This window comes from Eubalaena glacialis, chromosome 1 (genome assembly GCF_028564815.1).
Source record: "Eubalaena glacialis isolate mEubGla1 chromosome 1, mEubGla1.1.hap2.+ XY, whole genome shotgun sequence".
NCBI classification, from domain to species: domain Eukaryota; kingdom Metazoa; phylum Chordata; class Mammalia; order Artiodactyla; family Balaenidae; genus Eubalaena; species Eubalaena glacialis.
In genome coordinates, this window is record NC_083716.1 from 236,028,274 (window position 1) to 236,051,701 (window position 23,428).

General features: G+C 41.7%; 1 protein-coding gene across 4 annotated transcripts in view; it reads left to right on the forward strand.

Moving 5' to 3' along the window:
• The window catches only part of AGAP1 (ArfGAP with GTPase domain, ankyrin repeat and PH domain 1), a 543,249-nt gene that overhangs the window by 355,608 nt on the left and 164,213 nt on the right, over positions 1-23,428 (forward strand). For all 4 annotated transcript variants that reach the window (XM_061188805.1, XM_061188822.1, XM_061188813.1 and 1 more), the window contains exon 11: positions 8,876-9,044. In XM_061188805.1, the coding sequence (XP_061044788.1) occupies positions 8,876-9,044 (169 nt within the window). The remainder of the gene's footprint in view (positions 1-8,875; positions 9,045-23,428) is intronic.

Consider the following 23,428-nt stretch of genomic DNA (forward strand, 5'->3'; position numbering starts at 1 on the left):
TCTAAGATCTAACTACTGGTCCAGTTGTTTCAAGCCATATTTAATTATTAAAATAGTCGTGGAGCCAAGGAATGGGGCTGGCTCTTTGTAGTTCATTGCTGTGAACTTTCACTCATGCTTGCCTCTGGGAGAGACCTGCATGCATATCCAACACATTCATTTTGTATAGGCTAGGTCTGAGCACGCATGGGTTACAACTGGGTAATATTCAATTTAACCTAAAATGAGAAAAATCTTTCTTGCAGTGTAAAGCTCAATATACTAGGTCAGTCAAGATAGATACAATCAAGAAGCAAAAGGTATATTCATAATTCAACGTAGAATTTTCTGCTATTTTGATTTATATTATATTAACCTATTCCCCCTGGGCTAATGTTGGACTTGAGCCCACATGTGTTGGATGCCAGCGCTTTTAGCACATGCAGTGGAGAGGTTTTCCCTGCTTCAGTGGTGTTGAGCTTCCTGTGGTAAGCGAAGGGTGCCGCCACTGATCCCTCACGACGCTTCACCAACCTTCTCCGTTACCACCTCTTAGGTAATTACCCAGGCCCAATAAAGCCTTGGTTCAGAATCAGGTGTCCTAAGCGTTGCCTTTGCCTCAGATGCCATTTGACATCCAATTTGCCAGGTATCTTCTTCCTGCGGTGGCCACAGGTCACATTGACATCCGCTGGTCAAGTGGTCTTTCCGAAGCAGCTCCAGAAGTGAAACAGTGGAATTCTGTTGGCTGTCTTTGGGAAACCAAATGGATTCTCATAAGGTTTTTCTCTTTGAAGCTGCCTGCTACCTTTGCTATTGTAACTGTGATCCTTTGGAGAGAAGGAGAAATTGTCTTCTTTGAGGGATGTGATCTGAAGGGATGTGGCCGGGAGATTTCTCATAGTTTTATGATACTGTTTTCATAGTATTTTTAGGGTATTACTTTCCTCTGTGCCTGTGACTATATATGAGGCTATTGTTTATTATTCATACATGTTGGACTTAAGCGTTTGCTTGGTCTCTTTGAAGGGATGGTATTATGTATGTCTTTATAGATGAGTTTCCTTTGAAAATAGTATTAAGTGGAGTTTGGGAATAGCAGTGCATCTGACAGTGGCTTCTCTTACATACTTTTTTTGAGCCCAGAAGTAAGGGTTTTTAAAAATAGAATTTATATAAACTACTGTTCCTTTTGAACCTGGACACATTCATGAAGTGTAGTGAAAATAGGGAAGACTGAGTTCTTCCTCTCCTCCAGGAGAAGACAAACATATCTGCAGACCATTTCTAATATCTGCACAGGTCAGGCTGTGATGCATCTCCCCCAGCTGTGTGCATAAAATCACACACACAGAGCCCTTGGCTGTTTTGTGAACATCAAGCTAGACTAGTGGGTGTCAAACCTTTTGGCCTTAGGGCCCTTTTACCTTCCTAAAAACTGAAGAATCTGAAAAAGCTTTTGTTTCCGTGGATTCTATCTATTGATGTTTATCATGGGAGAAATGACTGAGAAAACGTTTAATATTCATATAATTCATTTAAAATAACAATAACCTACCCATTACATATTATTCCATAAATAACATTTCTTAATGAGAAAGATACTTTCCAAAACAAAAGGAAATCATAAGCAGGGTAACATTGTTCTCCATTTTTTCAAAGCTCTTTGATTTCAGTTCAGAAAGTTAGACCATCATTTCTACTTCTGCCTTCAGTCCGTTGAGACATGTCGTTTTGGTTAAAGTATGTGAAGAAGCTCTCACAGAGATATTTAGTTGGAAGAGGAAGGAGTATTTTTTATTTTAAGTGTGCTTTTCTGAAAATTTATTTTATTGAAGTATAGCTGATTTGCAATGTTGTGTTACTTTCTGCTGTACAGCAAAGTGATTCAGTTATACATACATATACGTTCTTTTTCGTATTCTTTTCCCTTATGGTTTATTATAGGATATTGAATATAGTTCCCTTTGCTGTACAGTATGACCTTGTTGTTTATCCATCCTATATATAATGGTTTGCATCTGCTAACCCCAAACTCCCAATCCATCCCTCCCCCTTGGCAGCCACAAGTCTGTTCTCTATGTCTGTGAGTCTGTTTCTGTTTTGTAGATAAGTTCATTTGTGTCATATTTTAGATTCCACATATAAGTGATATCACATGGTATTTGTCTTTCTCTGTCTGACTTCACTTAGTATGATAATCTCTCAGTCCATCCGTGTGGCTGCAAATGGCATTATTTCATTCTTTTTTATGGCTGAGTAGTATTCCATTGTATATGTGTACCACATCCTTTTTATCCATTCATCTGTTGATGGACATTTAGGTTGCTTCTGTGTCTTGGCTATTGTAAATAATGCTGCAGTGAACATTGGGGTGCATGTATCTTTTTGAATTAGAGTTTTTGTCTTTTCTGGATATATGCCTAGGAGTGGGATTGCTGGATCATATGGCAACTCTATTTTTAGTTTTTGGAGGAACCTCCGAACTGTTTACCGTAGTGGTGGCACCAGTTTACATTTCCACCAACAGTGGAGGAGGGTTGAGGAGTATTTTAATAGCTATTTCAGATCATTGTGCCTGTTCTTCTTGGATACTACACTAAAACTTGACATGTGACAGTTTATTAAAGCTTAGGAATTCAGTGAAATTTTCCTTCTCTGCTACATTAAATCCAATGACCTGTCTTGCACTTTGAATGATCTTGTATCCATGCATGTGACACACCATGTGTCAGTCATTTCAAAAAGCTTGTTTAACTGAGGTATGCAGATTTCCAAATGGTGATACTTTTCATCAAGTAATACCCCAAAATCACATTCATTAATATCGCCACCAGTCTTGTCAGGAACATCTCCAGGTATTTAGAAGGTGTCATGGTGAGAGACGCAAGTTTTCAAAATTCTCATTGTTGCTGGAAAACTTAGATTCTATCACTGGCCACAAATACTGTCAGCTGCTTTCCTTACAGTACAAATACAAGAAAAGTACTTGTTCTTTTTCAAGAAAATATCTGCCACATACCCAAGACCAAATAACCGTAGTTAATGTCTGACATAGTCATTCTTTCAAGTAGAAGTGTTGTCCCAGCAAACAAGTGGCGAATTCAGCTTGTGAATGAAACACTCAGGGAAGAGCTTTCCTGTGCAGGATGGTCAGCCCTCACGGCGCAGCAGAAACGCTTAAGTATACTTGCCGTGACATCACCTGGGAAATTTAAAAGCTCAAAGGTTAGAGTTTTTTAAATCAGTAGGGTTTTTTTTGGGGGGGGGGGGTTTATTAAGAACATACTTTGGGCTTCCCTGGTGGCGCAGTGGTTGAGAATCTGCCTGCCAATGCAGGGGACACGGGTTCGAGCCCTGGTCTGGGAAGATCCCACATGCCGCGGAGCAACTAGGCCCGTGAGCCATAATTACTGAGCCTGCGCGTCTGGAGCCTGTGCTCCGCAACAAGAGAGGCCGCGATAGTGAGAGGCCCGCACACCGCGATGAAGAGTGGCCCCCACTTGCCACAACTAGAGAAAGCCCTCGCACAGAAACGAAGACCCAACACAGCCAAAAATAAATAAATAAATAAACAAACAAACCCAAAAGTTAAAAAAAAGAACATACTTTGTTATCTAAAGTTAGCCAGTATTCTTCAAAATATGATTTTGAATGGCTGTAAATTATCACATAATTCAAAATATTTGTAACGGGCATTTAGGTGCTTGCTTATTCTTACCATTATATAACTTCAGTGAAAATTCTTGAACTAAATTTTGTCGTATCTTTGAACCTTAGAATTATTACCTAGAAGGGAAATTCCTGGGGAAAAAAACGTGGCCATTTGTTCAGGCTCTTGATTTAACAGTGAATATACTTCTGTTAGCAAGATATGTGAGTGCTCTTCTAACACCAACTCTGATTCAGTATTAAGTTCCTCTATTTTCTTCTTTACAGTTACAGGAAATTAAAATGTTGAAGTGTTCATGTAAAATGAGTTCAGACCAATAAAATCAAAGGAAATACAAAAAAAAAAAACTTCCTTGGGTGAAACTTTTTTGTTTTTTTTGTTTGTATTTAGAGCGCGTGACGATCAGTAAAATAATGACAGTGTACAAAGTACAACGTGGTTACCATTGCCTTGATCCGTGCTGAGGAGTCAGCAGTATTTATTACCCACATCGCTTTTGCACCATCGAAGCAAATTTCAACACAGGGAAAAAGCAAACTATGTCTTGGGATTGTTTTGAAAATAGTGTCAAACTCATGAAGCCCCTGATAGGGCGTTGAGGACCACACTTTGAGGACTGCTGAACTTAGATTATGCAAAGAGAAAACACGTGACTAGATTAGCCATGGCAAAAAGACCAAAGCAAGCATCAATGTGTCCTAACAGTTACCTCACTTAGACAAAATATTAGATAGTAATAGAAAATAATAAATTTCTCAACATTTGTGTACAGTTAGAAACCAGAGCTTATTGAGAAAACCTAATTGGAACAAAGATTTCTGTAACTTTTCCATCATTTAATTATGGGAATGAAGAGTCTTAATACCTTTAAAAAGTATATGTTAAAACTGGAGCAATGTTGATTGCATTTCAAAGCTGTGTGTTTTATTCTGATGAGCTAATCTTGAGATGCCAATCGCATCATTGATGCATTTGGGTTTAGCTTTAAGATCTTGTTAACTGCTTTTTGGTACCCTATGAACACACAAGCAAACCATCTTTCACCAGACAGCCAAAGGTAACAAAGGGATGGGAGGCAGTGAGAATCAATATAGTAAGAGTATTTTTAGGGACTATTGATGGATTGCTGTATTTTGAGCTTAACTTCAAGTGCCAAATGCCCCAGAGCTGACTAAGATGAACTCACCATTTACTGAGAACTGTAGGCTGTCACGCACACAGAGGGCTCTGGGATGGGCAAGACGAGACCCACACATTGTTCCCTTGGCCGTTTGGGGAGAACTCCGGTGGGGTGTTTTTAGGAGCTTCGTGCGGTATTTTGATGAGGACTTGGTACCACTCTAATTGCCGGAGCTGAGGGTCATCCAGTGATGACCTCCCAGTCCTGGTAACGGGAAACTGTGAGATTTTAGGACAACACCGTTACAGCAGCCAATCCATTAATTCTCCAATCTGGAGGCACTCAGGACTCCACGCCCTCTCCCAAGGCAGCCCCGCCGAAGGTGGGAGCCACACTGAGCTGTGCTTCTGTCAGCAAGCTGAAAGCTGTGGGTCCCTGACACGGCTCTCAATTGCTAGCAGGTTCCTCTCACTGCACCTCATTTGCATCTGGGACATCAATTAGCATGTTTGTTGAGGCTAATTGAATGAAACTCAATCATAGCTCTTAATTGCTTGACTATGTGAAAAGAAATCACATTAATGCAGCTAATTAAGTGTACGGCAATAGATGCAACATAATTAGGAGGAAAATGTAAAAAACAAGGGATGGCAAAGGTGCAGGAACGGGGTGGCAGGGGGATGCTGTGCTCGGCTGTGGAGCTTCATCCACGCGGTCAGGGACCGGGCCCTCTGCTCCGGCGCCTGCTTGCAAAAAACAATCCACGAGATGAGCACGGACAACTTGAGAAGAAAAATGCAAATAGGTTTGCAATTACTACTTTTTCAAGCTGTTGAGGGGCAGGAGATAGCACCTCTGGGGGGCCTGGCTCTTGAGTGGGCCCCGGGGACTTGTTAAGTGCTGTTTAAAAGTACTTGGCTTTGAATTACCCTCATGCCTTGTTAAAGGGTTTTTTCCCCTTTTATCCTCGATCAGCATTTTCTGCAAGGAACACGGAGAGGGGTTGTATCTGTAACGTTTGCATATCAAAATCAAGCTCGCTGGCTTTATTTCCCCCTGCACGGTCCCTACCTCGGACCATCAGGCTGCGCGTCCCACTTCTGAGGAGGCGACATTGTTTAGTGGTTGTAGCTTTAATACCTCAAGTACCAAGCTGGGGGGAGATGAAAAGGGCACTCCGTGTTGTTTCTCTTGGGAGAAGCTGGAAGCCTCAGACTCACGTATCCACCTGTTTCTGAAAGGCTTTTATGGATTAGGAAATGGATCTTGTAACATTTTTATAAATTTTAGTGGCTTGAAATATAAGAATTGCCAGACTTATATTCTGATTTTCTTAAGAACTAGTTCTTCTGCACTTTCAATGCCTAACTCAGGCAGGAAAACAGATCCCCCAGCCCATGCTGAGCCAAAGATAAATGGGTTCTGTCGCCGCGTTCAAATCCAGAGAGCCAACACTTGGTACATTTCTATAATAATTTTAAATAAAATATCCTGGTTATTGTATGTTAAAACGTGCCTATTAAAAAAGAGACCACGCTGAGGCTTAGTCACTCTCTGATTAGCCTCATTTTAGAGCCCATAAGCCATAAATGCTCAATTACACTCCTGTTATTGTATTTTAATTTGTTAAGAATTGGCATTAAAGAAGAAAGTTGTAGCAAGTTGATATTTTTAAAGGAGTAACTATGCAAGAAGGAATTCATTATTTACAAGCATTAACTTTGGTTTTGAAACTTGGGTTTGCCTATTAGGGGTAAATGTTAATGGAAGTAAATGAAAGATGCTTAAGAACAACTTTTTTTTTTCATAACCTTGACCCTTGGTCCTGTACTAACCAAAAGCCACTTCCTTCTTCCGTGTGCTTTTTGTTCACCATCCTCGTGATGAGCTTGGTCGTGAGACTTCTACATTTCTTTCAGTCCGCCTTATCCTTTAGCCTAATTTAATGATAATAACTTTCTTTCCATCTTTTGTCCTCATCCTTTCAAAACCACAACTTTTTTCATAGTAGATTATATTTGCGGCAGGGGGCGGGGGGGCAGTCGAAGCATCTCGCCTTTCAAGTGGAGTCTTTAGTCTGTTCCCAGCTGGACACAGCCCACCCCTTCTCCAAACCTGTGATGACCCTCCTGCAAGATGCCCGTGGCCGACCCCGGCAGATGTCCCTCCCTGAGCTGCCCTGGGAGATTAAATGCACAGCTGGGCAGCCCAGGGTGCATCAGCACCCCTGCTCCTGGCTTCCCCGGCTGACAGCATACGTGCCGGTGCAGGTGCTTCTCTCTGGATGGTTTATCATTGCTGAGGAAGGCCCAGCCTCGCCCCTCCCTGGAGGAGCTGGTCTGAATTTGCCCCTGCTTGGTGCAGCTTCTGATCCCTTGTTTGTCTTCAGTCCCACGTTCCTCCTGATTCTAGCCTCAGCTTTTTGAGCTTTAGCTCTGCACTAAGAATTGGCCATTTGAGGTCTGTCCTTAGGAAGTCACCCTGGACACTGCATCATCATTTCCTGGGCTGGTGCTTGGTGAGCCTTCCAGAGTTCTGTAATCTCCATCACAAGGCCCCCCTTCACGTTATGGAGTTTCTCTTCCAGCCCTTCCTCCTCTGTTGAGAATTCTCCCACTCCCTTTCCTGAGTCTGGGGTGGCTCCCGTGCAGCCACAAGTCCAACTGCTTGGGTTTCAGGTGAGGTCTGACACTTAGAGCTGGCCCTCCCTCCTACAGATGCTGGAGAGAGGACAGTTCTCTCTGTCCCACACGGTCCCAGCGACCCATATGTGGGTTCTTTCCCCTGTGTTGGAATCTAGTACTTTGAGTTCCTTTTTGTGCCATAACTTCTATCAGCATACTTCCTACTTGTGGATAAACCAGTGACTGCTTCTCAACCCCTTCACCTTATGGAATATGGACATTGTCTTGCAATTAAAAGAAGCCACTGGAGTCCTTCTCTTGGCTTCCCTAGCACCTTCTGTGCCCTCTGAAGCTTCGGCCGTACACCTGGACTGACTTTCCTCGTCCTGCAGGCTGAGGCCTCTGACCCGTGCACTACAAATTTATTGGTTTTTTCCCTTTATATCCTAAAAGGAATCCACCAAGATTCTGCCAAGGAAGGAATCTGTTTATTTCATTTCCTGGTTAGTCTTAAAACACTTGAAATATTATTTACCCAAGAGTGATTTAGATAGACTATATCCTTTCTTCATGTGCGATGTTGGTTTAATGATATGTCTGCAGAGACAGGGGGGTTCGTTGCCCCCCCAAAAATGCATGAAAGGGTCAATAACTCCTCTAATTTGTCAAGAGGCCCCTCACTCTGGCTCTCAGTTGTCTTCTCTTTCCCCACCCAACAGCCGATTCTTAAGTATTGTTTTCCTCCATATTGAATTAGGTGACGGCACAAAGAATTCCCTGTGTACCTAGACTTCCCTTTAGTTCCGTGATAACTGCTAGTCATTCACCTCCAAAGTGTAGACAAAAGCAAGATACTTTTTCTGAGTACAGTGAATCACTTGGAGAAACATAATGCTTGAGTACAAATAATGTGCTTTCTTTTTTAACAGCCAGCTCTTGTGACCTCCATGTTTTTTTAGCACCGTACCACTGACCCCCTCAGACATCTTCCTGAACAAAATGCTTGACCTCTTACTTAGAGTTTTCACCTGAGTTCCCACCAGACAACTTCAGTCTTACCTAGATGTCTAATGGTATTGCCCTCGGAGACAAAAAGGTTATTACAAAATAGTTCCTACTCCATGGAATTTTACCCAAAACTTACAAGAAGAGCCCAGGTTCCTAATGTACCATCTAATATGCAGCAGCTCACAAAATAGGATTTCATGTCCATACTGGTGTCTCATCCTCCTGGATAGAAGCATCAACTGTGTCTCCTGTACTTCCAGGGCCTGGGTTAGTTCAGGACACAGAGGCAGAGCTGATTTCAGTGTAATGATGATGCCACCAGTACAAGAAAGATCAAAACCTTATTTTTAAGCACTTGCCACCGTGGAAGGGTCATAGGATTACAACTCAGGATGTCTGATAGAACCTCTTGTCCTAGATTGTAAAAGGTCTTTCTTTTAATCTCTCTTCGATGTTTAACATTTTGAACAGGATTACATGCAGAATGTTCATGGCAAAGAGATTGATCTTCTGAGAACCACTGTGAAAGTCCCAGGGAAGAGGCCCCCCCGAGCCACATCGGCCTGCGCGCCCATCTCCAGCCCAAAAACCAACGGCCTGTCCAAGGACATGAGCAGCTTGCACATCTCACCAAATTCAGGTAAGCTCACAGCCGACATGCTGAAGAAATCCAGCACAATGGCAGCAATGGGTGGTCCTGGCTGGAGGACAGTGCTGAGGTTTGTGGATTAAGTGGAGATTTTGACCATTAAGGTTGTAGACTAAGGTTTACAGGTCTCATCTCTTCTGTGGATGACTGTTTCCGCTACACCCTTGGGTTCCTGGACTGCCAGCAAGCAAACTGTGGCACTTTGAGTCACAGCTCCACAAACCACTAGGCTTTCCCAGGGCTGGGCGGTTGAAAGTCACGTTTTACACATGTTGGAGGATTTAAGGGCCTTCTAAAAAACATGAATTCATTGTTAAGGTGTCAAGGATTAGTATTAACTAATTTGTAGTGACTGTGTTTAGAAAAATGGAAAAGCCATTTGGAGCAAGATTTAAAGGAAACCCCTGGACCTCTATAAAGTTCAGATTCTCTCAGTTTTCTCTTGTAACTGTTATGTGATTCTTTCACAGAATTTTGGTTTTCTTTATTCTCTTTTAAGGGAGAATTTGGTTTTTGTTCAGGATCAGAGAAAGTTAGTGTTTTCTCAGAATAGATGTGTTGAGAAATTCCTGGCTTCGGTGTGCAATGCAAACCATTCAGAGTGTCGTGGTTTGTTTTTGTTTAAGAGTCTTGGCAAACTGTGCTGTGGCTTTTACCTTCCCGTGATCGCTTATCAGAGAAAAGGTGGTAAGAACCGCTTTAAGTCTTCCACCAACAAACTCAAACTCCTCCAACATATGGAATCCCTTCACAGATTTCAGTTGTTTCCTTTCCTGTCTCCAACCTACATCTGATCTTCTCAAAATAGATTTCTGTTCTGCAGTCATTCCTAGCATATGTCTCTGCTTCGTAAAGATGCTGCCTTTTTTCCTTTCTGAAATGGTAAATGCTTTACAAGAGGAATGATGCTGACCCCACAGTTCTGTGGCGTGAATGACATTGTTTGGCAAAAGGAGGGTAAGAAAAAGGGGACAGAATTTGGGGTCCAGCAGCCTGGGTTCTACTGCCCGGTGCTGCGTGGTGTTGAGCAGGTAACTGAACCATGTTTTACATTAGGCTGATCTTGCCTGGCCCTGCCCCCATCACAGAGGTGTGACGGCAGGTGCTGCGGAAACTCATAAAGCACACTACAAACATCAGCTGTTGTGACTAATCAAAATAAAACTGGCCTTTCTGATAACAGAGACATTAGTTCCTTCTAGAAAGGTGATACGGTTACTTTATGTGGTCTCATGACCTGCTGACCTTCCTTCCAAGTGATACATGAGTTTTCCTTTTCTAGATGGTGTGCTAACTCCATGGGATGGGAAGAGAGAATAGTGCCCAAGAAAAAAATTTTTTCTATACTGAATAAAAAGCTAATGTCTTCATTAATTTGTTTATTTGTTCAAAAAGTACTTGCTGAGCACCTGTTCTGTGCCGGGAATTGTGCATTCTGTGGATCCAGAATCTCTGACCTCCAGAACTTCTGTGTGAGGCAGTCACCCTATAACCGACTTTCCACTTCCCCTTCTAACCATTGTGACACATCTATCCATTTATTTGTTCAAGTCAGCAAGCATGTATGAAGTTTCTAATGTGTGCCGGTCACTGTCCTAAGCTCTGGGGGTACAGAAAAATGAGGCATAATCCCTACCCTCTGGAATCTCACCCTCTGGGAGGTGGGAAAGATGAGCAGATGTGCCAGTGCAGCGCAGCAGCTCATAGGAGGTGTGAAGGCCCAGGGGTGATGTGCTCGGCTTCACCCCAGGAGGTGGGGCAAGGCTTCAGGGCTTGGGGGATGCCTGTGTGGGGTGTGAAGAAAGGATGGGAACTTGCCAGGCACATAGGATGAGGGAAGAGTCCTGATGATTTGAAGAAGTGTCGGCTATGTAAGATTTGGAGTTTGAAATGTCATCTTGAGATTTGTGTTCTTTGGGGCTTAACTGCCACTTACTGTCCTAAGGAAAATGTAATGTTTGATAACAAATAGAAAATACAAAATGCCATATGAACTTTATCATATCCCCAGAGGAGGTTATGTCATGGGCCTCGGCTAGGGATTGAGTTTTCAATGCCCAGTTGCTTTCTCTTTAAGATTCTTGCTGTGGGGTGAATGAGAAGATTTGGGTCACGATTGAAATCCCTTTTCCATGGTCATGCCCATGGTCGGTTTATTACAGCACATCCTTTCAACCCTAAGCTGGGTAAATCCCCATTCAAGGAGCCTGGTAGATGTTTCATCTTCTTTGGATCACAAGTAGGGACTTGGAAGTGGGAATATGATGTCCGCAGGAGCACAGCACCACTTTGGGGGAAGAAAGTCCCTCATGGTCACAGCAGTGCTCAGGGATGTCATGCCCTCAGCTAAGCCTGTGGGCGACCTCCTTGGCTGATATCACCCAGAGCTCTACCCTGTTGTTCATAGAACTCTCTTACATGAAGAATTCCAACCCAGCAAATTTAATTTGAAGTAAATGGATGCTACTTTTAAGTGATGGACTTTTAGCTAAAGATAGGTATTAGTTATTTTAGAGCTAACTTGCCAAAGAACTTAACACACTACTTAACCTCATCTTTCATTCTCAACTCATTTGAATTCTGCCATTTTGTTTTTGACCTCTGGATTAACTGGGCATCTTTGTTTCTTTTTAGCTTTTTTTTAATTCGTTTTCTATCTCCATGTTATGAATTAGATCAATGTTATGTGCCTTCCCTTCTAGTCATTTTTTCATTCATATAGACCTGATACACACTTGTACTGAAATCTTTGTGTGTAACTTATTAATGTCTTAGCATAAAAGTCCATAGGTGAAGTGACTCAGCCAATGGATATAAACACTTACAAGATTCTCCGTACATATTTCCAAATTCATTTCTAGAAAGGTTTTATATGAAATACCCTTCCGTCCATAAAGTGAGTGCTCATTTCACCTCTACACATTTTTAGAATCTATGCTAATCTTATAAGCAATAAAAATATCTCGTGTTTTGTTTATTTGGATTTCTTCAGTTAGTAGTGAGGTTGAACAACTCATATATTTATGGGTTTTGTGTGTTTCTTGTGTTGTAATTGTGTAGATGTATCCTTTGCCCATTGTTGCACTAGGTGCTTGTCTTTTGCTTATTGACATGTAAGAATTCTTTGTATATTAAGGATATCAACACTTTGTAATATATATTGCAGCTATTTCCCCAGTTTACTATTTGCTTTTTGAATTTTATAGTCTTATTTACGTACGGAGTTTCCCCCTCTTTAGTATGTAATCAAATCATAAGACTTGTACTTCTGTAGTTTCTACTTTAGATATTTAGAAAGCCTTTAATAATCCTGAAATAAGATCATAATTCATATATATGTATTTCAGAGTTTTATAATTTTATTGTTGTTCCTTTTCCCCTTTTTTATAATTAACCTCTAATCCACCTTTAATTTGTTTGGGTCTATTATATATAATAGGAAATCTAGTTAAACTTTTTATTCAAATATATAACTAATTGTTCTTTCTCTCTTTGTTGTCTCCTTTTCCTGTTGATTCTGTTTGTCACCTTTCTTGCACAACTAATTCATTTAATCAAATTAGCTATGTTTCTGGGCTTGAAAATTTATTCCATTGACCTACTTTCTCCGCATTGTGTGGATTTACCACATTGTCTTAGATTCATGGCTCAATTTATATCTGGTAATGTGACATATAACATGGTTTCATATTACTCTTTTATTTTATAGTGTTTCTTGGTTATTGCCACCATTTAGTTTTTCCAGTAAACTTCAGAATAACTTGAAACCTTTCTCTTCCTCCTAAAAATAATCTCATTGTGACTCTGACTGGCATTGCTGTTAATCTATGAATTAATTGTGGAGGAACTGACATCTTAACTATATTGAGTTTATCATAGAACACAATTCTTTCCCAGTTTATTCAAACTTATTATATACCCCTCAGTAAAGTTTTAACACTTTTTTCCATTTGGATCCTGTATGCGTCCTGTTAATCCATTCTATTACATTATAATTTTTGGTGAAATGTGAAGCTGATACTTGGTGGGGCGAGGGGTTGTCTATTCTATCATCTAATTGGTGAGAAATAAGAAAGATGTTAATTTTTGTATTTTTTATATCCAGCCATCTTACTGAACTCTTCCTTAGTTGGAATAATTATCCAGATGTTTCTCTTGGTTTTCTAGTGTGCAGTCATAATGCATTCCATATTTCAAACATTATGATGCCTAACTGTATGTCAATGTTGACTTTTAGTTTCTCCCAACCAATTTAATGATTTGGATACCTTATTGCTTTGCCTCCTGTACCATTCACTTACCATCATTATTGAGTCTGCTGCATGCCCAGCCCTGATTAGTGCTCTGGAGATTCAGGGGGCCCTCCCTCCAAGGGCTTACACTCCAATGGGGGGGGGGGTGGAAGAATCAGAAGATAAACACACAAGCAAGACCACTGAAGCTGGTGATAATTGCTAAAGGGTCTAAAAGGGGCAATTGGATAGAAAATTACTTGCAGAAGATGGTGGTCTTATGTTATTCCTAGTATCGGGGAGTGGTTTGCCAGTATTGGAATGCTGACTACCTTTCAAACATTAAAATGCTAGAAATGTGATGATCTTAATACCGAGTTTCGCCAGGGGCTTGGGGAAGAGGAGGAAAAACACATTGTCATACCTGATACTGCGTACGTGCATACTGATAACCCAGCCTGGGTCTCATTTTGGGGCTCGCGAGTTAACCAGAGCAGAAGAGCTGCAGTGAAGATGGGGTGGCTCCCGGCTCCACTGGGCACCTGTGGGAGGCAGGCACTGCAGGCTGAGGGACACGTTCAGGAAGAGTTGACCAGCGGCATCCCCACCACCATCCCCACTGGGAAAGTAAGCAGCGTGCCTGGGGAGGATACCCTGATGTGGATGCTCATGCTTGCAAGAGAAGGAAGCAGGTTGGAAAACTCAGACCTCTGCATAGTCACAGGGAAACATAAATGAATGGCAAGGAAAGGCAGCTCTGACCATGAGGGACGTAATGGAGGTGTGCCAGCCCGCCCATGAACTTGTATTGTTGGTCAGAGACGAACCCACCAGTCAGCACGTGCCACACACCTGCCCCAGGGCTGCAGAGTCTGTTCAGCCCTGCTCTTATTCATAAACATGAGTGGACAACCAAGACGTTTGTGGAAACCAACAGTCAAAATATGAAAGACCAACATAAGCAAAAGGACAACTGATCTTGAAAGAAAGAGAGTGATAATTTGGGGAAAGAGAACTTAAGAGGAAATTACAACTAGTATCATCAGAAAGATTTAAGAGGTTGGTTTTTGTATTCCAAAATGAAACAAAAGATGACATGAAAAACCTGGGGTGGGCTTCCCTGGTGGCGCCGTGGTTGAGAATCTGCCTGCCAATGCAGGGGACACGGGTTCGAGCCCTGGTCTGGGAAGATCCCACATGCCGCGGAGCGGCTGGGCCTGTGAGCCACAGTTACTGAGCCTGCGCGTCTGGAGCCTGTGCTCCACAACAAGAGAGGCTGCAATAGTGAGAGGCCGGCGCACCGCGATGAAGAGTAGCCTCCGCTTGCCACAACTAGAGAAAGCCCTCGCACAGAAACGAAGACCCAACACAGCCATAAATAAATAAATAAACAAATTTTTAAAATAATCTGTTAAAAAGAAAAAAAAGAAAAACCTGGGGAGAAAGAGTTCTTGGAAATTAAGGAGAAAGATTGCAAAAATAAAAATTTCAGTAGATGGATTACATACTATAAAGAACTTGGCTTAAAGATACTGTTGGCAATATAACAGAAGAAAACATGCTAGAGGTGACAAAGGAAATGCCAGTGTCTTCCCATCTGAAGAGTCAAGTATCAAACTGGATGGGAGAGGAAGCTCTGTAAACATGGACAAATCCCCAAAAGCATCCAAGATAAGGGAAGACTGAGGTTACCTATCAAGGAAGAAAACTCTGATAGTCCTTGACCTTCTCAAGAGTAACACCTTGTATTTGTTACAAGAACAAATAATTTTGAATCTAGAAGCTTATGTAGAGCCAAACTATTATCAATCAAGTGTGAAGACATTTTTAGATCACATACAGGGATATAGAACATTTCCCTCTCAATGGATTTCTGAAAAAATTACTTAAGCATCTACTTCAGGAAGAAGAAGAAGGAGAAGGAGGAGAAGAATCCAGAAGATATTTCTTTATTCAGGCCTGGTTAAATTCCCCCTTCCCCGTCACATCTTCCCTTTCCTCCAAGGTCACTTGCTGAGGATACCCAGGGCAGTATCTGCCATTTCCATTCCTTCAGCATGGAACCTACATTGCCATTCTAATGGGAACCCATCGGAAACCACATTTTAGAGTCTGCCCAACTGTCATTTCAGGGATGCTTCCAGAGAAGGGGGTCAAATGTCCAAAAATATTTTCTGACATGAGTTTTTGGCTGGGTTGGTAGAATAATATTCATATATGACAGAATATAGGATTGTTTTAGCTCTGACAGGTATTTTGACATTTCAGTAGAAAGCAGGAAAACATAATGGCCAACAGTAGGGGCTTTGGAGTCAGAAACACTAAACTGAATCCCACCTTCCCCATCTTAGGACCTAAACCCCAGCTTTCTCATCTTGAAAATGGGAAAGCAGTGCCTACCCCCATCCTTGTAAGGATAACACACTGCATGCCTTTCCAAAGCCTGACCCAGGGTGACTCTTCAGAACTGTATCAGGAACCCATCATAATAGTCGTGCTCATCACTAGTGAAGAAAAGAAAGGAAGAAGGTTGAGAAATTATGTTTTTGAATTAATTTTGGTAAATGCCATGAAGTGTTTATTTAGCCTTTGAGTAGACATAGTGGGTCAAAATCAACTAAACCCATGCCCCGCAACCCACAGCTCCCCCCACGATGGCAGTGAGCTGGGCAGCCGGAGAAATGCCCTTCAGGACTTCCCTGGATCTCCATGGGGGGCTCTGCTCCAGTTCTGTGTGTCCATCCTCTCTTTATTCCTGTGTTCGCCATAACTCCTGGTTGCGACATTTGCTTCCTAGATGACAGCTATCTTCTCATCCCTAAAGTGTGTCTTTGCTGGGTATTTGCAGCTGTGGGTGTGTTTTTATCCTAACCAGATTGATGCTGAGACCTTCGTGACGGGGAGACCTTTCCCCCTTGTCCTCCACCTCCCCCCACTCAGGCCCCCAGCGGTTTCAAAATATGAAAGCTGTCTGGAGGGTTGAGGCTGATTTTCCAGGGGTGGGGGCAGGGATCTCAATGTGTTTTGAGTATTGAACCGCCGTGGACATCGAAAGTCTCAACCATGCTGTGTCCCTCCACACTTCAGTAATCAGGGCATCCAGCAAACCCATAAAAAACCCAACTAATAGCATGAATATTCAGTGACCTAGAATACTAATTAGTGTCATGAATATTAATGTGATCGGACTTGCTTTTTCCTCTCCTCTTTCTCTCCCATCCTCTTTCTCCCTCTCTCCCTCTCTCTTTTTTTTTTTCCACTTAGCCGGCTCTAAAGATGGGTCATAATGAGAGCATTTAAGAGGGAGCGCGCTCTCCGCCGTGACAGGGACTGGGGTAATACGGAGAGCTTGATTAACGCGGAACACTGGGGGGAGAGATGAGAGGCTTCACGTGGGCCTGGTCGGGGGAGGCAATGAGACCCCGGCAGCTCTCTTGCTGCTCCCGGAGATTAATGAGGCCTAAGAGTGCATTAGGAACAGTGACAAAGGTTTGATCTAATGGGCTCAGTCATTTTTCCTTTGAGTGACAGACGCACAGAAGTAATTGGCTGTGCAGAATGGCAGCTCATTGGCGGTACTTAAGGATACATTATCCCCGTTGTGTGGCCCGCAGAGGCTGTTTATCAAAACTGTTCACGCTGCAGACGCTGAGCCGCTAAGCTGCTGCTACAGTGGTAATAGCTATTTAAAAAAATAATAATAATAACGCAACACGCAACATCAAAACTAGATCCGTGGTTGTCTTGTAGAAACAAAGTTTTTCTTTGTTTAGTTTCAAATGGTGTAGAAGACATTTTCGTAACTCCGGAGTCTGTGCACCGCGTGAGCGGGTCTCCTCCCGGTGGGTCGAGTCGCAGGCTCGTTAGGACATCAGAGCCCTTGGTCACCCGCTTATTTCCCACACTTTGGATTCTGTTCACAGCACGAATCCGCCGATACATAAATTGGATGCTTTGGCCAAACACCCTTCTAGCAGCTTTGGTGGAACACTTGCAGATGATCGCCTTCTTGGTGGAGAATTAACTTGCTGGAGAATACTCCCCCAAATCAGTATCCCGTGATGATGTCTGCTTCCATAAACCAGGTTTTATTGGAGTAGGGTTTGACAGCGAATTAATAATTCATTATTTTTAGGTTAAAAACGTTTTGTGGGGTTTCTCTAAGGCTAAAATTTGAAGAAGTTGGTGACATCTGAAATGAAATGGCTCTAAAGTGATTCTTTGATTCTTTATAAGAGTTTTGGCATCTGCTTTTAGGAGAAATGCCTTCTTACTGTTAGTCGTTTCTATGTTTAGTCGTTTCTATGTTTAGACGTTTCGCCCACTGAGATTTAGGCAAATGTGTGCTACATTGTTTCCATCATTAAATTGTAAACTCTTTGAGGCGTAGACCATTATTTCTCTTCCTTTGTTATCCTCTCCTAGCTTCATGACCTAGCAATTATTTTTGCATTAAGTAAATATTCCTGAGTATGCCCATCATGTGAGATGTAAGTGATAAATATTGAGAGTAAGTATTGTTTGCTTTCAGATAACGGTTCCTCCATTGCAACATTCTGTGATCAAGATCATTGGGGTACAGTTCACATATAAATCAAAGCCATACCTTCCAGTTTAAGGAAACTGTCTTCAATCATTTGAACTCTAAATGGAGTGTTCTTTTCTGTAAGAACTGACAAAAGCAAGTTAATCCTTGATGATTTCCGTTAAAAACATAGAGGGATGATGGAGATACTGATCCATACATCTCTGTGGGAACAGATATCCCGATCAGTAAATAAAAGTTGCTTTAGAAACTTCTCCCCCCCTCTCTCAAAAATGTGTGTGTTCAGCGAAGAATAGTATTTCAGCTGTTGACGTGATGCTTTCAAGATTGGGAAAATGGTCAGCATTGGAAGAGCTCTAGGAAAGAGGGCGGCTTTCACTGACCCAACGGCCTTCAGCAAGGTAGCTGGCCGGGGCCTCGGCTGGGACCAGGGCCTTGGGTTAGAGCCTTTCTGTGCTAGAGTCAGGTCTGTGGTTGGCCCACTTGCTCCATAATCATTCCCACATTGGCAGAGGAGAACTTTTCCAAGTAGTCATGATGTTTTACCAGCTCCAAACCTTGTGGCCTGGCATTTTGAGAAACCACGCGTACAGAGACCGCGCCTCTCTCTCTGGAGTATTCCTAGTGAGTGGTTAAACCCCAAAACATCCTGGCCCACAAACAAGCAGCCCCCCTTCACATCATCAGAGTTGCAAACATGGAGTTCCTCAGTGCCCTCACCCCCTACAGGCTCTCTCTGTTCAGTCCTGAGAGATGGTTCTATGAAGCCTGGATGGGAGAGGAAGAAGTCCAAGTGAGCACTTCTGGGGGCGGGGCTGTGTGGGCACCTCCCTGAAAGGGCTTATAAAATTCAGTGAGAGCCAGGGAAGACTTCCCTCAAAGCAGTGCTGTCAAGTCACACTGAATTTTGTACAAAACACACTTATTGTAGATATCAGATGGAGGAGAAAGAATATTTTAAAGACGGGACTATTATGCATGGCAAAGGAGGAAACTATTGAATTAAGTTGTTGGGGGCATAGAACCAAATAAGAAACTAGGAGAGAAGATGATATGAGCATCTTGGACTTTCTGTTTTAGAAAACATTATTACTTGAGTGCTATATTCATAGTTTATTGCTTAAAAAAATCCTTAGTTTTAGCCTCCTTTTGTGTAATGTCACCATACCTCATTATAACTGTATTGCATATAAACTTGTTCACGTAACCCATACCAAGAAATGGCTTGTAGGTAAGTAAGCATTGTGTAAGCATCATGTGCATAAGCATAAGTAAGCATTATGGTGACACTCTCCATAGACGCCTTCAGAATCCATAGTAGCAAGTGGTCCTCAGGCAGATAGATAAAATTGGGCAGGATGAGAAGTGCAGGTGTCGTTTTGCAGTGATGAATGCTGGGCCACCCAACTGGAAAAAGCAGATTTTGTCATTGCAATAAATATTTAAACTCTTTCCAAATATCAGAACTTACCTTCTGATTGTGCTTAATATTTTCTTCTTAATTTACACCAAACACCAAATTCTATGCATCCGCAAGGTGGAGCTGCATCCCAGGGATGGGATGTAAGCAGGGCCATGGATACTGTAGCTCACCTGTCCTTGCCCGTCAGGTAATCTCATTCATCCATTGCTTGCGTTATGTCCCAAGCACATGATTTCTTTCCTTTCTGTCTTTCCTTTTATAAACTCTACTTCTGATGACTTTGGCATTACCTTTGGAATTTGGGGAGACTAAGAGTGGGAAGAGTGCCTCCGAGTTGTCCCAATGCTAAATGCTGTACTGGTCCATATACAAGAGTAGGTGTTCAAGAAACACCATCGGTGAATGAGTGTTTGGGCTCGTGTGAAGTGATGAATGACTAGGACACCAAAACACAGATAGGAGGCAAACAGTCCGAGCAGCTTACACACGAAGAGACACCGCCGCGAGAGAAACAGGAGTAAAGTATCCAGACTTCTTAGATTTTAAAGTCAAACAAAATTAGCAGTGTCACCATTTTTGCTAAAAAATTAAACTGTAGAGAAAAGGACAACTCACTGTTGGCAAAATTAATAACAACTATTATCTTCAGAGGCTTTGCAGTATACGAAGTGCTTTATGTAATTTGGTCCTTGTATTAACCACAGGGGGCATATTATGATCATCATCATTATTATCTCCATTTTATCATCATTGTTACTGTTCTATCCATTTTACAAATTCTGAACTGACTTGTTTTCAGGATGCCCAGGTTCCATCTTCTTTTAGCCCACGGGTCATTAAGAAAATTAATTAATAACATATATCACGAGTCAGAAAGATGTTAATGCTGTTTAACCCAATAATAACTCTTCTGGGATGTCAGCCTAAGGAAAAGTCTAAAAGTAGAAGATGTCCTTTGCAGTATTGTTTATAATGATGAGAAATTGCAAGCAATCAAAACTATCCAGATGTAGGAAAATGGCAGTATGAGTTATCTACATTAAATCTGTAAGATTTTATATGTCTGAAATTATTTGAAGGTTTTGGAACAACATGGGGAAATGGCTGGGAAGTCATAATACAGAAGTGTTGTAGAATATTACATCTTTTCTATTGTCATAATTAAGAAAAATATATGCATATGTTCAATAATGAGTTGGTCTATTAGATGGGATTTTGGTAGACTTCTATTTTACATTATTTGTGTATCTGCATAACCTTGCAAAATAAGTTTCAGTAATTTATAGAACAAAACATACTCCCATTTTTTCCCCATGACATCATCATTAGAACAGGGAGAAATCAGAATAAAATGAGCTATTTCTACATTTTAGGAAATAACCATGAACTATCTAGTTCCAGGATTTTCAATTCTGGGCATGGCCACAGTGTTGCATTTAGTAGTAATTAATGTTTGTCATTACCACTGGGTCTGGACTCTGTGCATTCTTTTTTCTCTGGTAAGCATACTGCAGAAAACATATAACCAAAAAAAAAAGTGCATAGCATTCTGAGAAACACAAGATTTCTATCTCAATAGTAGATGTGTTGAATTGCACGCTTTTACAAAACAAGTATCACATAATGTGGAGTCCTGAATGTCTGCATCTTTAAGAAAAGCTACTGAAGGTGTCCTTGGAAAAAAAATCCTCTTAGCCTGAAATCCTGGTTGCCAAAAGGAGGGCAGATTTCCAATGCAAATAGTGAGGCGAATGGGCCCTCCTCTCAGGCACTTAAATCACTTGTATCTCACTTTTTATGGTAGTGTGGTGAATTATATTATTTTTGGGTTTATAATTAGAGGACGGAACAGATGGCGAAGGCCTAGTTTGAAGTGATGTGGCCATTAGAAGAGCCTCGGTCGTCCAGTCCTGATTCCAGCAGACCTGGTTTTCCCACCCGCACTCGGAATGGGGCATGGTGTAGCTGTAGGTTTGCACAGTAGCCTTGAACTCTGAGTTTTTATAACATTTGAAGCCACATAGGAATGAAAAAGGGCCTATAAGAGCAATCGCTATTTCAGAGGGTGAGGCCTTCGAGGGGAAGAGTGAGTTCCTATCAATCCTATTTCTGTAATTATGATTTTTTAAAAAAATTACAAAGTCCCACAATGGACATAAATGTCTCTTTCACACTCACGTGCTCATAGAATCTTCTTTGGGTTTTTCTCCTCCACTCTCAGTGTACGAGAAACTTCATTATCACCATCACCAAGAGTTTCTGCCCTTTTCCAGGCTGTTTCACCAATAAGTCAAATGCCAAATATTGTTTTCCTAGTTGAAGCCTTGGTAGGGTCAAGTCTCATTATTGAAGGTAGACCAAAATCAGGATGTGCAGTGAGCAGAATTCTGTATTAACAAAAAAAAAAAAAAAAAAAAGATTGTTGATGAATCTCTATTTAAATGCTATGAAAAACCTTATTTCAGGTTATATTTTAAAAAATCAAAACAGGCTATTTTTAATGTAATAAGCCTATAGCTTAAAAGAGGAATTCTCCCTTTGATGTCATTTGGTGGATGAAAACATTCTTGTTCAATAGAAAACCAGCATCTTTTTCATGCTCGTGTGGGATCAGGCAACATACTGATATTCATTCAGCTATAAATGCCATATTCACTTTGAAATGCAAATTGTTTAAAGAAAAATAGCATATGGTGGAGGTAAGTACCTTTTCAAATCAACTCTCACACTTTAGGGATGTAAGCAAAGCTAAAATTATTCTTTGGGAAGAATCTGGCGCTTTTGACACATGGAAGCTTGCACTAATCAGCCAGCGCAGTGGGCACACACATCTCCATATCAAGGCACTGGTGTGGGGCTCCGTGGATTAGCATCCTAATGCGGCCGCCCGTGCTCAGCAAGGCCAGCAGCCAACTGATCAGTAGAGGGGATCTTTGAGGACACACTCTCCTGTGTTCCAGAATGGGCCAGGAAGTCGACCACGTATGTCATCATAATGCAGATACTGTTTGGGAAAAAAAAATACTGAGACAATACCAAATGGGTCCTTTTGTGCCTCGCTCCCTCTGGATGCCAGCATCCCATACTTTTGTAGGGGTGGGCCGCTCTTTGGGATATAACACCGGTGAAACTGTCTCCTTGCTCCTTGGTGACTTCTTCTCATACTTCCTGATCTGACCTCTGCGTTCACAAACCATTCAAATGAGTTTTTTGGGGAGTTGGGGGTAAATTTTATTGATTAACATACACTTACAAAGTGCAAAATCCTAAGTTCTAGCTAAGTGTACGGGTGACCAGCACATAAGTCAAATAGCAGCAGGTGGCCGACAGCCCAGGAAGCCCCCGGGCCCCAACCCATCACTGCCCACATCTTCCCCTACACATACACGAGGGTGAGCATCGTCTCATTTCCCACTCCGTAGATGGGCTTTGCCTGTTGGGTTTGACCCATTGTATGGTTGTATGGGACCAGGACAGGTGGAGCCCTCGTGTTTGTCTTCTTCGGATCCACATCCTGTCTGTGGTCTCTCCTGTTGTGGCCCATGTCAGAGGCCATTCATTCTTACTGGTGTGGATCTACCACGAGGTACCTATGGTGGATGGATGGACGTTTCAGCCATTCTCAATAATTCTGCCATGAACATTCTTGTACATGTGTTCTGGTGGATTGTTTCTGCATGTCTGTATGATTTTTTTGTCCTTTTTTTATTTTTAATTTTTTTTATTACAGTATAGTTGCTATACAATATTATATAAGTTACAGGTGTACAATATAGTGAGTCACAATTCTTAAAGGTTATACTCCATTTAGAGTTATTATAAAATATTGGCTATATTCCCTGTGTTGTACAGTATATTCTTGTAGTTTATTTTATACCTAATAGTTTGTACCACTTACTCCCCTCTCCCCACTGGTAACAGCTACTTCGTTCTCTATATCTGTGTGTCTGCTTCTTTTTTTGTTGTATTCACTAATTTGTTGTATTTTTTAGATTCCACATGAAGTGATATCATACAGCATTTGTCTTTCTCTGTCTGACTTATTTCACTTAGCATAGTGACCTCCAAGTCCATCCATGTTGCTGCAAATGGCAAAATGTGATTCTTTTGTATGGCTGAGTAATATTCCAGTGTGTGTGTGCGTGTGTGTGTGTATACACCACATCTTCTTTAT